Here is a 17,115-nt window from a genome sequence, read left to right as displayed (position 1 = left end):
CTCCGCTGCAGTCTTCCGGATCCCTGCTTCCACCTCTTCGGCTCTCCGTCTCTGCCCTGGGCGGCTCCTCCATCGGCGTTGTCTATGTCAGTCGGCCCCCTGGTGTCATCAGCCTTAACAACTCCATGGCTCCTCACTCCGTTGACTCCACCGTTGGCCTCAGTCCTGGGTGGACTCTGGAGTGCCACCTGGCCCCTCCGGCTCCGGGATTCTCCTTGGCTCCTCCCATCTACATCCCGGATTCCCGTCCTCCACCGAAGCCTCCATCCATCTTCCGGCGTGATGTTGCGCCTTTCCGGGTGGGGGGCATACTGTCACGGTTTCAGTTCAGTTTGGACTATTTTTATTTGCACCATTCCCCTGTCTGCATTTGTCACTATGGTTACTGATTTGATTTGCTATCATGTTCAGCTGTGTCACCTTGTTAGAATGTGTATTTAATTCCTGTGTTTTCAGTTCTTGTCTGTTACTTCAGTGTTGAGTTAATGTTTACGTGTGTGTGTTGGATTTAAAGACTTTCTAAACCTTCATCTTTGTGCTTTTGTTTACATAGTTAGCATAACACTTGTCTTGTTTAATGTAGGTGCAGTCAGTGTAGTGACTTAGTTCATATAATCAAACCGTATAGCTTCTGGTCGTGTCGTTGTATTGCACCATCCCAACCATGTGGATTTTTTTTAATATTCAAAAATGTACAATGTCCTGAATTGCAGTTTAGGGAAGTGATTTCAAACAAGATGCCTGAGCTATTGGAAAGCTGCATACATATTGGAATCTAAGCACCAGACATAATGTACAAATGATACAGTAGCAGGGACAGTAATGACAAAAGGCTCGTCTTTTCCAGGTCTCCTAAAAACAAACCCTGAAGACCTTCTCTGCTCTTTCACTTTTATCTCCTCTCTCCATTTCCTCTTGTCTCTCTAGAGTCCTGCTCTTCATTCACTGCTTCAGTCCAGTCAGCATGTTGATAAGTGTTTGCAAGCGCACTGGAGTGTAAGGCCACACGTGTCTTTTGGATTGTTTATATATGTTTGTAACATCTCAATTTGATAATGTTTTTGCAAATAAGGCAAGAACTCACATAAAAAACACTGTTTAAATCATTTATTAACTAAAATTTAAAATAAGCACACAGTAAAAAGTGTTTTGAGTGTTACATGTATTAATGCATGTGTGTACAGAAAAGATGAATTGATAATATTGATGTTGTTACTAGTTCATATAAAGCTTGAAAATAAGAACAAAGAAAAAAGAAATTAGAAAAAAAGAAATATAGTTATATAATGACAAATGGTTTAGGGACAGGTTCATATTATGTTTTTTAAAATGCAGGGCTTCTTCTACTTCACAGTTGCATAAGGTGCAGTGCTATAGATGACATAAACAGGCATAAACGTTTTGGAATTGTGTTTATATTTGAACAAATAGGGGATATTAATTAATGATAAGCTGTTAAACTCTCAGTGTACTACAGTCAGATTCTGGGTTGGTTTAAATCACATTTAAGAAAAACACAAAATAAAGTGCAACTTTTTAAATCAAGAATGAGTAGAATTTTGATTTGCATAATGAACATTTGAGCCCGAAACATTAATAAAATGTCCTTGACCTGAACATTAAAACTGAAGAATACAGTTAATGTGTTCATTAAGTAAGGTATATTCTACAAGTGTCTCTCAGCCTATAGCAGTGACTAAGCTGCTGTGATTGAATGCGGGATGTAATTGGATTGGTTGGGTCATATTGAAGGGGTGGGGCATGTTGGCCATGTGGCTGAAGGTGGATGCTTTCTCATGCACACAACTGTCAAATTGCTGAAAATGTTCTCCTCTCCTCTTCTTAGGTTTGCCTGACATTTTCCTATTGCGTGTCTGTATCCCATCTTTCTTCATAGTAAGTGGACGGTTCACCTGAATGCACAAACAGATAAAAACACTGTAAGCCATTTATATAATAATTATTGTATTTAATGTTTTAAATAGTAGGAGGATGGACTGCAAGCATATTCAACATTAAAAAAATTTTATGATCATTTTTAATGCAAACAATGGATACATTATGGAGACCCCTTACAAGTGGAAATTCAACATGTATGTAAGCAGAAATGTTATTCTGTCATTCATTTTGGTGTAGTCTGTATATAGGAAGTGTTACGGTAAGGCTAGACATAAACATTTACTCACATTGTGTAGTTTGTAGTATAGACCACAGGCATTACAGACAGGTTCTCCATTGGCATTACGTCTCCAAAGTGTGGTGGTCCCTGTCTGGCAGTTGGCACAACAGGTGCCTGCTCGTCTAGATGCTGACTGCAACATAAAAAAACACATAAAAAGAAATATGAAAACACATGGTTGATGGGAAGTAACTGAGCAATGAGGAAAAAATAAAGCTTGTGAATGAAAATATGGTTGAACAGGAAAGAAAATAAAATAAAATACAAATACAGCCTGAAGCTATGCAAAATTTGGTCGCTCTGGCATTAAAGGTGAAATTACAGTTCTGATACTGTAAAAGTTTATAATATTTGTCTAATGAAATATTGACATTAAAAAAAGATTTTCTGTCTGTGAAATTATACATATGATATTATAAAATTATACAATAACATTTAAGATTTATATATATATATATATATATAAATGTTATTAATTATTTCATAAATGTATATTTTTCTCCTGTGCAAAATCTTATTGCACATTATGAACATTAAAACATAATGAAAGACCCTATAGCAATAATAGGAAGATTGCTGGTCCAAATCCTGTGTGGAATGTCAGAAAATGTAGACAAGCATACCGCTCTGTCCTGTACTTTTGGACATATACTGGACCACAGAGATGCACAGAAAATGTTCTCTTATAATATGACAACATTACATTAATGTTACTAACACAGCTGACAAACCAATACAATGGCATTTTAAGATATCTTTGTATTGGTCTGTCTTGAGAGTATTCTTTTTTCAAGACTCTATGAGCCATTTTAACAAACTGCATGCAGCCTTGTGTTATACAGTAAGAGAAGTAAGAGTATAGCCTATTGCTTAAGTATTATAAAAATATTCTTTTTAATTAATTTACTTTAACTTGTCTCTCAAACTCACATGTCAAATAGAAGTATGCCCTCAAACACCATAAATTCACATAACTATACAGATATAGTAGATTCTCAACATGCCAAAAGAAAATACAGCAAGAAAACAACCGGAAAAGGAAGCATTTTGGGTCTCACAAAATTATCGGTACCAAGCAGACATCCTGCCAAGGAAACAAATGGATCGAGCTGTCTCTGCAGGTGCTCTTCAGATATACGACCTGTAGCTGATGCAGAAGCACTCGTCACACACTGACTAAAGAATAAGACCTGAAGCTAGTCAGCCTAATTTATAGCTAATACTCTCTAAATGGAGGGTCACACAAAATACACAGATGCAGTCACTTTCAAGTTGATTTATTACATTTCCCTCCAGTGACAGCAGTTCTGCAGCTGCCCTGTGCTTAACCATCACACTGCACTTTCATGAATATGAAATTGCGATCAGTGTCCACTTATTTATAAAATCCTGAAAATTTTCATCTTATATTTAAAATTCTGAAATTATTCAGCATAAACATATATTTGGTGGAGAGGAATTAATAACATTACAATCATGGAATACATCAAATAAGGTAAAATGATAGGTGGATGCCTGGAAAGAAGTATCTGATTTCTGGTCAACTTTACACTTGACATGTTAATGAATTCTAATTCATTACTTGCTATTTAAACCCTTCAATAGGGCCATGGAAACTCAGTGGTCCATTACACACACCCAGACACATGCCTTTCACTCTTTTTCTGTCCTTCTCACTCCATTGTCTGTACACATTCTCTGTCGGTGCATGTAATTCTATTATGTGCCTCGAGGATTGGCCTCTATTCTCAACGTAGGACACATCAGCAGCAACTGTGACGAGATCTGTCGTGTTGACAGCTTAGACTAAGATGTAATGCAGCAGACATCATACATTACATGGGCACAATATTATAGAATGATATACTGTACTACATGTATATCATGTATACTACTTTGTGAAATACTACAACATATAACAGTTTTTCCTTAAGTGTTAATACTGTCTAGAGCTCCACATACATCAACTGTTTATTTTTCATTAACATTTAGACAATGACTGAAAAAAATGATTTCTTCTCTCTCTCTCTCTATATATATATATATATACACGTTGTCATTGCCAAAATACAATGTAAAGTGTTTTGTCAGATAGATTCTATAGCTCAAACTTTGAAATGTGTTTCTGTAAGGGTGTGTATACGTATGTATATGGCACTTACCAGTCGGCGCTTGGGTCTGATGAGTGGTCGGTTCTGGCCGTTCATTTTGTGATAGAGTCCACATGCATTACACAGATAATGACCTGTTCCATCTCTCCGCCACAGAGGAGTTGATGTAGCTCCACAGTTCACACATTCACGCCCTTCCGGCACACATTATGCACAGAGATGCACAAAATGAGGTGGAAATAAAAAAAAAAGTTAAAAAATAAATAAAACAAAACTATGTAAACAACTTATTCATGCTGACTATATTTATTATGCGCAGAGATAGACAGATAATCAGATAAATAGACATTTGTTTTACGGATATTCACACTTTCATACTTTTGGGATATCGGTCTTCCAACTGTGTCTACCAGTAAGTGCCGTCATTTGATGGGTATCTAATAAATAGCACCCAACAGGAAGCAACAATATTCAAAGGTAAAACATACACTGACTTCGTAAATTAAAAGTTATTTATGACTTGTTACATTACAATCATTCCTTGTCAAGTGTGTTAAACTGAACCATTAGACATGGCCCAAAACAGCCCTAAATAAATACAATACTACATTATTATTATTTATGCCATTCTAAATAATAAAAATACTAATAATGCAAATTATGTTTTTTGACTAATTATTAAGTATTACTGTGCCAAAAAGCCAAAATAAAACGAATTAAAAATAATTCTGAATATATGTTATTAAATATAAAAATAATCTATCTATATCTATATAAAAGTAATCTGTGTAGTCGGATTACTTATTCAGATTATCTTTAGATAATAATATTGAATATTATATATTACAATAAGTGCATTTTCCTTTATTTCAGTCCAGATGCATAAACTGTGCCTACTGCAACAAAGTTGTGGCAACACATTACAGAGTCCATGTTACACGTATATTGCAATACCAATGGGTATTTATCTGCTCCATAAAATAATTATATAGTAGAACATGTTATTATTCGCTACATAGGCTAATGAAATTATAGCCTACTATTACATGAAAACTATGTTTGGTTAATTTACCGGATGTTTAAAGCTAGACAATTAACCTGTTGTAAGTTCTACTGTTAATATGAATTATGAACTCTGAACTTGCCTGAGAAAGCGCGGCTTTTGCTTTTGCATTTTGACATCATGTTGCTCGCGTTGCTCCCAAGCAGATTTCTGGAATGAAACACACTGCCTGGGTACTCGTGCGCTCCAGATAGTGCGTACTCAGGATATGAAGGTACATGAGTTGTAGTTTGTGCCAGATTGCCACGGATTGGACTGGAGCACTCCATCTTCATCCCGTCGACAAGATGGAGATGGTACTTCCCAGCGTCCCTCACCGCAGCACAAGCAGGGTCAGGGGACGCATCTTTGGGTGGAGTAGGTGGCAGGCAGTAGAGCTGAGGGCTGCAGTGTTGCGTCATTGACAGGCACGGCATCGAACCTGGGCCATGCGTACCGGTGCCCGTGTACAGGCTGTTAGAGCTTTCGGCGCCTGCTGAATGTAGAACCGCTTTGCCCAGGTGGCTGACGGTCCATGTGCCGTGGTGCTGGGTCGCCGGTAAGGTCGATTTGCTGTTGTCCAGTATAGAAAGACCTTGAGTGTGAATAAGGTGAGGTCGACACATTGAGCCACCCGTAAACCGTGCTGCCAAAAAGAAAAGGCCGGATTTTTCAGTGGAGAAGCGAACAGATTACTATCAATTGGAATTATTATTAACATCTCAGAATATTTTTAATAGGCCTACATTACTTATTTTTAATCTATCATAATATTTTCCAGCATATTTTCCCTCAAAGTTAGATCTTATTTTAACTTCCGCGAAACGACATTTTAACTTCGTTAAAACATTAAAACATAAATCTAATCTAATACAATCTATTAATATAATACAATATAATATAACCATTTTAAATGTAAAATATACAAATAATATTCTTTGTAAATTTGTTTAGTTTGTAATAGGCTATTTGTAAATACACTCAGCACAATTACAATGAGAAAACAGTATGCGTAACCTCAAACTCCAGCCCATTTTTTAAGAGTCGTCAAACTGAATTCGAACTTGTGTTCATTGAAATTGATATCACATAATTACACAATAACATTATGTATAGTATAATAAGAGCAATAAAATATTATATTGGCAGGAGAGAAGCATCTATAAAATCACCTCGCAGATGGATCTGATAATGGTGACAAATTAAATCTGTTTGACACTAAAGGCTAGGCTACATTCAGTAATGTGACCCAATAAATATGACCGATAGTTTTAGAAAAAAAAAAAGAAGTGTTACAGTAAAAAGCATTTCCTTCAATCTCAAAATTGTGCCAAAATATAACACTGACCAAAAAAAAAGAGCTCCAGGCCTACTCACCATGCGTTTGACTGTAAGACATTCGTGCACGAGTATGAGAATGGGACCCGTGTGTGTGATAATAGGGGTTTCCTTGAGAGTCCAAATGACTGAGAAATACATCCACCTCGTCTGGTGGCAATAATGGGGTACCTGGCTCCATATATCCCGAACTATGATGTCCTAAACCAGCGTGCGGAGACACCGAATCTGAGGTACCCATTAAAGCTGAATGATGAGCATGCATCATCCACCGGGGTTCCGCAGGGAGCGCCATCATCTGTAGAAGTTTTCCCGTAAGACAGGAATGCAAATTTTCGTGTGCGGTTAAAAAACAAAAAACAAAACAAAAACCTTAACCTCATCCAGCGCGTGTTTTTCCCAAGTGTTGTTTTCTCGAATGTCTTAAATATAAGTCTAAATGATTGAGTACACCTATGACAGCGTAAGCTTAAATGACTATATAATAAAATCAGAGTTGGCGCGTCTGTCGTGTGTGACAGGAGCGTTTAAAGTCGCCGGCAGCGGTGTGACACTTCCCCACTTTCAAGGGGCTGCGCGCGAGCGGTGCCCTCACACATAGAGATCTCGCGCGTGCAAATACCGCAGAAATGCCACTACAGCTGATTACCTCAGCTATATGTGTTGGTGTACACTGAGGTAGATCCGCAGATAATGTTCGAAACCAAATCCTATGCGTTGGGAGAAAAGCAGAGGTTGAAGCAGAGTCCAAGAAGAGTAACCGACCTTCTTATCTCCTCACTCCAGGACACGCGCCTACGGTTCAAAAGATACTCGTGCCTACGAGGATAAGTGTCAGGATGATCGCCACAGGTAGTCACACTAGCGACTAGTCAAAAACCAGTGTGCAAAAGAGTTGTATATGAGGCAGAGGCCGAGAGCGGACTCCTCCCGTCAGCATAAATGATTTTCTAGCCAATTAGAGTTCGCCTTTTTTCCAGCTTGACACCTGAAACGAATGCATCTCTTTATCCATTCGTTTCGAGATGGTCCTCACTGCAGAAACAAGATCCAGGGGGCGTGGTTGGATCCAGATCCAACTACTCCCCCCTTATACCTAAACCTACCCGTCTCCACCCCCTGATCCCTAAACCCACCCATCTCCACCCTTAAACATACTAATCTCCACCCCCTAGCTGTGGATCCAACCACGCCCCCTGGATCTTGTTCTGCAGTGAGGGCTACTGTTCGTTTCGCTGCAGGTCTGCGCTGCTAGTAGTTATTCCACATTTCACACAGCAGCATCCTGTAGCTTCGTGCGAATGGAGAATTGATTGTTAACACTTTCAGAAAACGCTGCATGTTTACACTACGAAAAAAAAATGATTTGTACACATTTATAATATTTATATAAAATTAATATTTAAATTTAGATTTAAACCCTAAAAACTATATATCAAATAATACAGCCCGTATAGTGCTGGCTTTGAAATTGATTTAAGAAAATTAAATCGAAGTTTATTAAACTGATATTATTAAAGTAGCACCTGAATAAACCTGCATGCTCCAGGTGAGGTGAGTATTCTTTTTTTTTCCCCTCTACGAAGCAATACAACGTCCTCCATCGACTTCTCCCGATCTTTAATTATTCAGGGAATAAGTTTCTGGCCAGCGCGCACGTATTGTCTGTCTCGGCAGATACGTCTCGTGCGCGGTCAATGACAACACGAAACCGCTGACCACCTACCCTGACTCTCATAAGATCTTTCCATCACTTTGAAGAGAGAGCGAGAGAGCGAATGGGAGTCAGGCAAGGTAAATGAGAGAGAGAGAGAGAGAGAGAGAGAGATGACATTGCTTCATAGCGCCGGCCGCTGCCATTCAAAAATAGACAACTGTCGTTTTGCAGGTTTTACGTAAATCGATCTGTGAAATGAAAAGCTTGTGTGTTATATTTTTATGTTATATACTTGATTAAAATGTTTAAATAAACAAAAAAATCTGCTGATTTAGATATTTGTTATTTCTGTCATGTAACATTCATTCACATCACACATTCAATTATAAACCAGACCCTCGATGTCTGAAATTATACTTTCGTTCTTATGTAGCCTATATTTCCACCATGATCAAAAAGTGACTGAAATTCAAATTCCATTTTACAACTTGGTTTGGAAGTTGGTTTAAAATCCTTCCTCTCCTGCTTCAGTTTTTTTGTAAGCAATCAAAAGGCTTGTAAATGCTGTTCAAGAGGGTAAAAAGCAGCATTGATAATTTCCAGTATACATTTTATATATAATGGAGTCAGCTCACTATGATGACCAAGTGCTCTATTGTGCAATCCTTGTTGTTGTGCTCCTGCATCTGATGGATCATCTGCTCAAGTTTAAACAAATCTTAAGATTTCATAAAACCTGTATGATAAACATTTTAACCTGGAACTCTCTCTTATTGCCTCTGGCTTCCTCTCTCTCTCTCTCTCTCTCTCTCTCTCTCTCCACTTGACAGCATAGCTCAACAATGTAGCCCATGATCCCTTAATTGCCCGTTCGTTTCCTCCATAAAAGAGAATCAGGAAGGCAGTATTAACAACATATTGTAACAATCTGTCAGTCATCTTTTCCCTTTCTCAGGCAAAAGACCAGAACGGAATATTAAACTGCCCACAATATATCCACCTTAACAGTTATTACCAGTTCTGATTACCTGATGAGATTATGAGTGTTTTTGTTTTTTAAGGCCAGACTTGTATGTCAATTTTTTGTTTTACAAATAACACCTGCTTTGTTTATACTTTTTTTATTCTGTGAAGAAAAAATATTAATATTACACCGACTTTTTATGAAGCCAGATTTACTGATATATAATCAGATTACAGTTATTTAAGGACTTTTTTTATTATAAAATAATTCTTCTATTATAATTATTTACCTTTTTGACACAGTTCTGAAATTAATGATGTCTGAAACCATACTTTCGTCCTGATTTGGACAATGTGCAAATCACAAGGACTTTTATTGTGTGTGTGTGTGTGTGTGTGTGTGTGTGTGTGTCTACATTTGGTGTATCTGTTTGTGAATGTCAGTGAACGTGTGTGAAGATGTTGTAGTGTGAATAACCCTCTCCCCCTCCCATACCCAGAATGCCTTGCAGGCCTGGTTTTCACCACATCAGGATACAGGCCTGCTGGCTGAATTCCGGTATGAAACGGAGCGCTGGTGCACCGCAATCTGTGTGTCCTACACATGCACATCCCTCTTCAGGAAGATGGACAGGTGCTGTAACGGACACTTGCTTTTACTCACGTGTAACATTCATTAAGTGCAACCAATTAATTTCATGTCACACACACACAAACTTTATAGTTACTGATCCACTTTGTGCAGACAATTACCAAAACAACATCACACATATATATATTTTTTTAATGCATTTAGCAGACGCTTTTATCCAAAGCGACTTACAGTGCATTCATTCTATACATTTTCTACCAGTATGTGTTCCCTGGGAATTGAACCCATGACCTTTGCGCTGCTAACGCAATACTCTACCACTGAGCCACAGGAACATTAAAGCTGATGCTTCAAATTTCAGCCAGGACATTTTCAAAATTAGCATACTTCAGTCTTAAATTATTAATTGTGAAGATGCTAAGAATGTATGCCTGTATAAAATCTTTTAGAGATGGTGTCAGGTGTATTTTGTTATGCTAGCAAGTTAGTAGTTCACCCTAATGGACCACTGAAGGTGAATTAGCCAAAGCTAGATTCCAGCATCTTTTTAATCATAGTTGGGAAGTCCTAGCATGGAGTTTCCTGTTCGTATCATGTGTCCATGGGCAAGTTACTAGATATTTCAAAATTGATGTCACATTGCAACTTTATTCTGACATTCAGTTGAATGTTTATACCCTTAAATCAGTATGAAAATAGGTCTCTCTGGTTAAATGAGATTTCTAAAAATTGAAAAGTGACAGTTTACAAGATCACAAGCAAAGTCACTGCTATCCATTAGTGTAGTGCCATATTAAATAAATGTATGCGTGTGTTTTGGTTGTGTAAGTGCATGGCAGTAGGACAAAATTAATATGAAAGAAAAGAGTAAGCTAAAAAAAAAAAGTGTTTTAGTGAGTGATGGGGACAAGAGCGACTCAAATCTTGGATCTCAGGCTATATTTTTATTCATAATTGCATTAGGTGATACTCAGCAGTTGTTCCCCTGTCCCCATTATGTTAAGCCATAATGGACTTCTATTAAGAATCTACTGAGATGGCACTAAGCATCTTTAGTATGCTTCAATCAACACATAAGGGCTGGAGATCAGAATTTCAGTAATTTTTAACTCAAAGCCGCCATCTTCTGGACATTTTCGGCTTTCTGAATCATGGCGCTTCATTGAACCAAGACAACATGCAGCCTCCCGATTACTTCAGGCCCTGCTTTCCAATTAGTCTGCCTGATTAGCATGAATAATGACAAATATAGATATATGTCATCTTATCTAGATGATAAAAAAATACAATATATCAACAATTACATCACATTAAGTAGCTTTTCAACTTTATAAAAAGGTCTGCTTCTGATACAAATAGCTTGATGTTGAAATTTCCTTGGGGACAAATGCACACTTTGTTTTCATTACTATGTGCAGTGTGCAAAAACGTGTGGTAAGAGAGTAAGTGTATGCGTGCATGAGTGTTTTCAGCTTTAAGGGGATGTGCTGGGTAACTGTTGCCCGCTTTGGGTTTCCGGACTGTGTGCCTGCAGACTGTTAGTTCCCCCTCTCCCTCTCCCTTTATCTCTCTCCCCATCACTCCTTTTATCTCCTTATCATACCAGCCAGGCACTCAGCCAGGATACTGTGGTAACAGCCGAGCTGGCTTCTGCTTCACCATAGTGATCTTGTTGGTGGAAACGAGAAGAGCAGAGAAGCCTTCATTGTGAGTAACTATGTATATTTGTTCTTGATCCACTTGATTCATTCACCAGCTAAACAAGCAAGGTGACATATGATGGACTGACTATCCACAAATAAGAGGCCTGTACTAAAGCCATCCACATTTGTGGGTGAACATCAAATCCTCGTGGTCTGTACATACTTAAAAATATGCCATTATAAAGTTTTATTTCTATTTTATATGATACAGACCGTCGAGAGCAAAAACATCCCCAAACCCCTGTGCAAAATGATTTTCTGATGTCCCATGTTCTCTGTGTTCTGTAGACACAGGCCTGACAAAACTCATGCAACTGTATGGACGAAAAACTACAGTGTGCTGCAGCATGACTTGGTGTGTTTGAATGTGTATGTTAGTGAGTGTATGTGAAATGTCATATAGTCAGCAGATCATAGGCAAAAGGGTATTAATAGATACTCAGAATGTGTTGAACAGACTGACATTTATTTGTGAATATAGCTAAAAGGAGCAGATTCAATAGATTCACACTCCCATTGTTCGCCCTCTATAACACACACACTTTCTGTCTTTCAGGCATCAGGGATCAGAGGTCCGTCTTATTAGTGCCGTGCATGTGAGTTTGTTTGTGTACATTTTATAACGTATGATGCCATGGCATCTCAACACTCTGACCACAGTGGCTTACAAGAAACCCTTTGCTTTCTTTGCCCCCAAACCCAATGCGTCCACAGTTTACTGTTATCCTTTCTTAGTTGAAGATGTATTAAGGATTTATGGCTTAGAATGTGTCAGTGGCAGGATAGTTTTGGTATGGCAGCCATTCACCTGGAGACTGAACAGAGAATGTTTATGAGTAAAAATGAGCTGAGCATACATACAAAACAAGGCCTTCAATCAGCCATTTGATACCTATTTATGTTGGTTCAGCTTGCATTAATTTCAGATGATAAGTGGGAACATTTCTGTGCATCGTTTTGGATTTTATTTCACTGCAGCACAACCACAAAGGGCCACCTTCGACCCGTTGAACTTTGACCTTTCTGCATTATGAATGATTTTAGCTATAAGGATCAAATACAGTCAGCCGGTCATTATCGCAGAAGAAACTCTGATGGGGTGATCAGGACCCTGAAGTGAAGGCTTAAAATTTGCACGGTAGGAAATCAGTTTACTGGCAGAACATACTATGATATAGTATATTGATCATTATACAGATTTGTCAACAGAAAAATTTGGGGGAAAGTATTCTAGAGAGTTGTTTAATAAACGTAACAATAAAAGAAATCAGCAACAGATATTTTTTCTGTATTATGATATATATTCGAGAAAACGGATTATTAAAAAAGGAAAAATGAAGGGCGGTGACTTGGTTCTATTCATTGGTTGTTGATTGGATGGAGGCACATTGGCTGATGCAGAGTTTGCAGTCAATTATAAGAAAGGGGTGGGATTTAAGCAGATTAAATGATTGGAGAATGATTGCACATGTCACCTGTCGTTTCACTGGAAGATTCAGTCATGACATTTTGATTAAGAATTACGAGATTAAAGAGCAACTGTAACTGAAAATGTATTATATACACTGAGTAAAAGAGTCTGCTTAAAATATGACATTTGACATTTATTTTAGAACAAATGTTTATAAACGTGTTCTCATATCATACAATTATCAAAAAATCTAAAGTTTAATGGCAGGTCCAGGTTATATAATTACAAGCCATTATTGAAATGAAATACTACAATGAAATAGTGTAAAGTATGATTACATGACAAGGATTTGTCATTTAAAAAACTTTTTTCCTTAAAGGGGTCATATGATGTTGCTAAAAAGAACATTATTTTGTGTATTTGGTGTAATGAAATGTGTTTATGCGGTTTAAGGTTCAAAAACACATTATTCTCCACATACTGTACATTATTGTTTCTCCTCTATGCCCCGCCTTTCTGAAACGCTTCGATTTTTACAAAGCTCATCGTTCTGAAAAGCGAGGTGTGCTCTGATTGGCCAGCTATCCAGTGCATTGTGATTGGCCGAATACCTCAAGCATGTGACGGAAATGTTAAGCCCCTTACCATACTGTGATGCCGTGTCCCAGCCGGAGCGACGAGACAAAAACATTAAAACCCATTATAAACGAGGCATTTGTTGAATCCAGTGGGGACATAATTACGCATTATATTGACTTATACTGTCTTTTTACGCATTACGTTGCATCACACCGCGTAAACATAAAACCATCTCTGCATTTGTGATCGGAGACTTTACAGATCTTCTTTATGCACCAAGAGCTTGTAGCACTCCAAAGAGAAAGGAAAAAATTGAAATCGCATCATATGACCCCTTTAACTCCGTCTTGGTCTAGTTTTCATTTCAACACTCTTAAATGAGTATCTTTACCCTGTGCGTTAAGTCAGTCAGGATATACCAGGTGCCCCAGTAGATGCCATCCGTGATGCCACTCAGCATCAGAATCAAACCACCAGCCTGCACCATAATAACGGGCACAGTTACCAGCAGCGTAACGATCATGATCCCAGTCAAATGTGCTGAAAGCTCTGCCATCGTGATTGTACTGTTTGCTGTAACTGAATGCATTGCCAGCATCGCCATGGTAATCTCAAACAGTTATGCGGAACCTTATGGAGAGAATATCACACATGTTATTATTTATAAAGCAAAATTTATTAAGCAAAATAGCTTAATAAATGTTTCTGTGGTATTATTTGTCCGTACAATGAATGTCAATGGGGTCCAATAGGACGCAGTGTTATTTTAGAATTATTTATATATACTATTATAGTTTTTATTAGTATTTTGAATGAGCTTTATAGCCTTTATTTTTATACTTTCAGTTTTATTTTATCTCATTTTTTATTATTTTTGTTTCATGTGCTTTTGTAATTTAAATAAAAAAATTTCAGTGTTTTAGTTTTCAGTTATGTAATTTTAGTGCGTCAACTTAAACTAAATGGAAATTAGAGCTGAATTGAAGTTTTTATTTTATTTTATTTTATTTTATTTTTATTTAAATGAACAAAAATGTTTTAATAGTTTTAGTTGATGTTAATCACCCTTTGATGACGGCTGGTGATCACCCCAGTAATCTTCAAAATCTTCTTTTGTGTTCCACAAAAATAATTTCATACCCTTATAGGTTTATAAATGATGACATGAAAATTCATTTTAAATTATTCATTTTTGAGTCAACTATCCCTTTAAGTCTGGACATGCATTAGGATGCAAAATATCAATCCAACCGGAATTTATTTCAAAACATTTACATTTATGAATTTGGCAGACATTTTTATCCGAAGCAACTTGTATTGAAGTACACTGTTTATCAAATTCATTCCCTGGAACTTAGACCTTGATGTCACTAGTGTCATGCTCCACTGTTTGAACTACAGGAATTTTTGTTTGGTTTAGTTTTAAAACAATAGCTGTAATGATATAAATATATTTGGCTTTCTCTACACTTTCTGTGCATTTAATGTTTGTACCTCTAGCGCTGGCCACTTTGGATCAGGTTGTATGGTGTAGATTCCATTCTCTTTGATTCCTAATTGGTAGATCTCATGACAGTCTTGAGGGTAAAGCCCTGCAGAGGGAGGCACTGGCATATAGACCCAAAAAAAACATCTGTGAACATTTGTGCAATAAATGTCCTAGTAGTCTGCTGGACTGCATAGTGTGTTTGTTCTGTGTGTGTGTGTGTGTGTGTGTGTGTAACTCACCTGTAGGAGTCCTTGGTTTGAGGCCATTAGGTTTAGAGTGTGTGATACTCTTCAGCAACAGCAGTAAGTCTTTCTCCCCATTTTTGCCCACCACACTTTCTATGACAGAAAGAAAGAAAGTCGTGAAAAATGTCGTGGAAAAGTTCATTTATTTCAGTAATTCAACTCAATTTGTGAAACTCGTGTATTAAATAAATTCAATGCACACAGACTGAAGTAGTTTAAGTCTTTGGTTCTTTTAATTGTGATGATTTTGGCTCACATTTAACAAAAACCCACCAATCTGAACCCCATAGAGAATCTATGGGGTATTGTCAAGTGGAAAATGAGAAACAAGAGACCAAAATATGCAGATGAGCTGAAGGCCACTGTCAAAGAAACCTGGGCTTCCATACCACCTCAGCAGTGCCACAAACTGATCACCTCCATGCCACGCCGAATTGGGGCAGTAATTAAAGCAAAAGGAGCCCCTGCCAAGTATTGAGTACATGTACAGTAAATGAACATACTTTCCAGAAGGCCAACTATTCACTAAAAATGTTTTTTTTATTGGTTTTATTTTATTGGTTTTTGTTAAATGTGAGCCAAAATCATCACAATTAAAAGAACCAAAGACTTAAACTACTTCAGTCTGTGTGCTTTGAATTTATTTAATACACGAGTTTCACAATTTGAGTTGAATTACTGAAATAAATGAACTTTTCCACGACATTCTAATTTATTGAGATGCACCTGTACATCAAGAAATGTCTACAGGATTCCTGTTAGATTTTCTATGATGGACCAATCCTAATAAATGGGAATGGAAATGTTCTTATAGAATTCTAGCACAAAACATCTTACAAAACATCTTACAAAACACATAATCATAATGACTATTGCTAATATTCCTGTCAATTCTGTTTCCAAAATGATATAATGCCCCTAGGACATAAAAAGAAATGATTTACAATTTAAAACTCTCTCTGTGATTTCTTTCAACTATCAAATACAAAGCAATATGATTCAAAGAATCAAATAAGATCCTAAACTGTTCCTACAGATAAAAACAAAGCAAAAAGAATGCAATACATGTTTTTAGAGTGTTTGAAGAATACATTATTATTTATTTGATTATTTGCTAGTTGACTATTTGAGGATGGTTAGAGTTTGTTGTGAGGTTATACAAAGGTTAGAGAAAGGTAATGAGAGGGTCAGATTGGAACTGTCAAAGGTCAGTTTTCTTGCATTCCTAAGAACACCTCTGTTTGCTGAGTGAAAAAAAGGTGTTAACTTAATTGAATGAACAGCAGGAATTAAAGAATGAATAAATTATGAAAAGAAAGAGTAGTCAAGTCTGTTTAACATGCATTGGAATCACACATTAATATGCTTTATCTAGGCATGTCCTATCATTTAAGAAGGAAACATAAGAGACGTATGTTGTTAAATATAATGACCGAGTCTGGTGGCCATCTCTCTGAGTTTCTGACTATGGCGGTGGTGGTCACATTCTGTCAGAACCGCTGCCATAAGAGCCAGAAAGACTACCAGTGAGTCAGACCCGTCTCCCTGACTCACAACCACTGATTCACGTTGCAGCATATAGCGCTGCAGCTGGATGAGACGTTCCGATGTATCAGACACCTGCATGATACACATAAACATACACAGACATAAAAACTCAAAGAACATGCATCTTCAATCTCAATCACCATATTCAACATTGTATACAAATTCTCCATATTCTAAGACTTTATCTTAGTGTCAGTAATATAGAGTTGTTAATATTCTTGAATTATATATATATATATATATATATATATATATATA

The 17,115-nt window shown here is 37.2% G+C and overlaps 1 protein-coding gene and 1 pseudogene across 1 annotated transcript; both read right to left on the bottom strand.

The window, feature by feature from the left end:
* Positions 1–1,164: 1,164 nt before the first annotated feature.
* Positions 1,165–6,968, bottom strand: LOC107721170 (GATA-binding factor 2-like). Its single transcript, XM_016529043.1, has 5 exons — positions 6,710–6,968; positions 5,436–5,978; positions 4,342–4,484; positions 2,187–2,312; positions 1,165–1,913 (listed from the first exon to the last, which is right to left on the bottom strand). The coding sequence occupies exons 1-5, from the start codon at positions 6,966–6,968 to the stop codon at positions 1,680–1,682; spliced, it is 1,305 nt and encodes a 434-aa protein (XP_016384529.1). The 3' UTR covers positions 1,165–1,679.
* An 8,071-nt stretch (positions 6,969–15,039) lies between these two features.
* Positions 15,040–17,115, bottom strand: part of LOC107721162 (uncharacterized) — a 3,329-nt pseudogene continuing 1,253 nt past the window's right edge.

This window comes from Sinocyclocheilus rhinocerous, unplaced genomic scaffold (assembly GCF_001515625.1).
Source record: "Sinocyclocheilus rhinocerous isolate Xijiao unplaced genomic scaffold, SAMN03320098_v1.1 scaffold2106, whole genome shotgun sequence".
NCBI lineage: Eukaryota > Metazoa > Chordata > Actinopteri > Cypriniformes > Cyprinidae > Sinocyclocheilus > Sinocyclocheilus rhinocerous.
This window is presented reverse-complemented; position numbering and strand designations above follow the sequence as displayed.

Coding starts and splice junctions, on each gene's coding strand:
- LOC107721170 (XM_016529043.1), bottom strand. CDS start 6,968: ATGATGGCGCTCCCTGCGGAACCCCGGTGGATGATGCATGCTCATCAT. Junction 4,485..5,435: donor CAAAAGCCGCGCTTTCTCAG/GCAAGTTCAGAG, acceptor GTGTGCCGGAAG/GGCGTGAATGTGTGAACTGT. Junction 1,914..2,186: donor TATACTACAAACTACACAAT/GTGAGTAAATGT, acceptor TTGTGCATTCAG/GTGAACCGTCCACTTACTAT.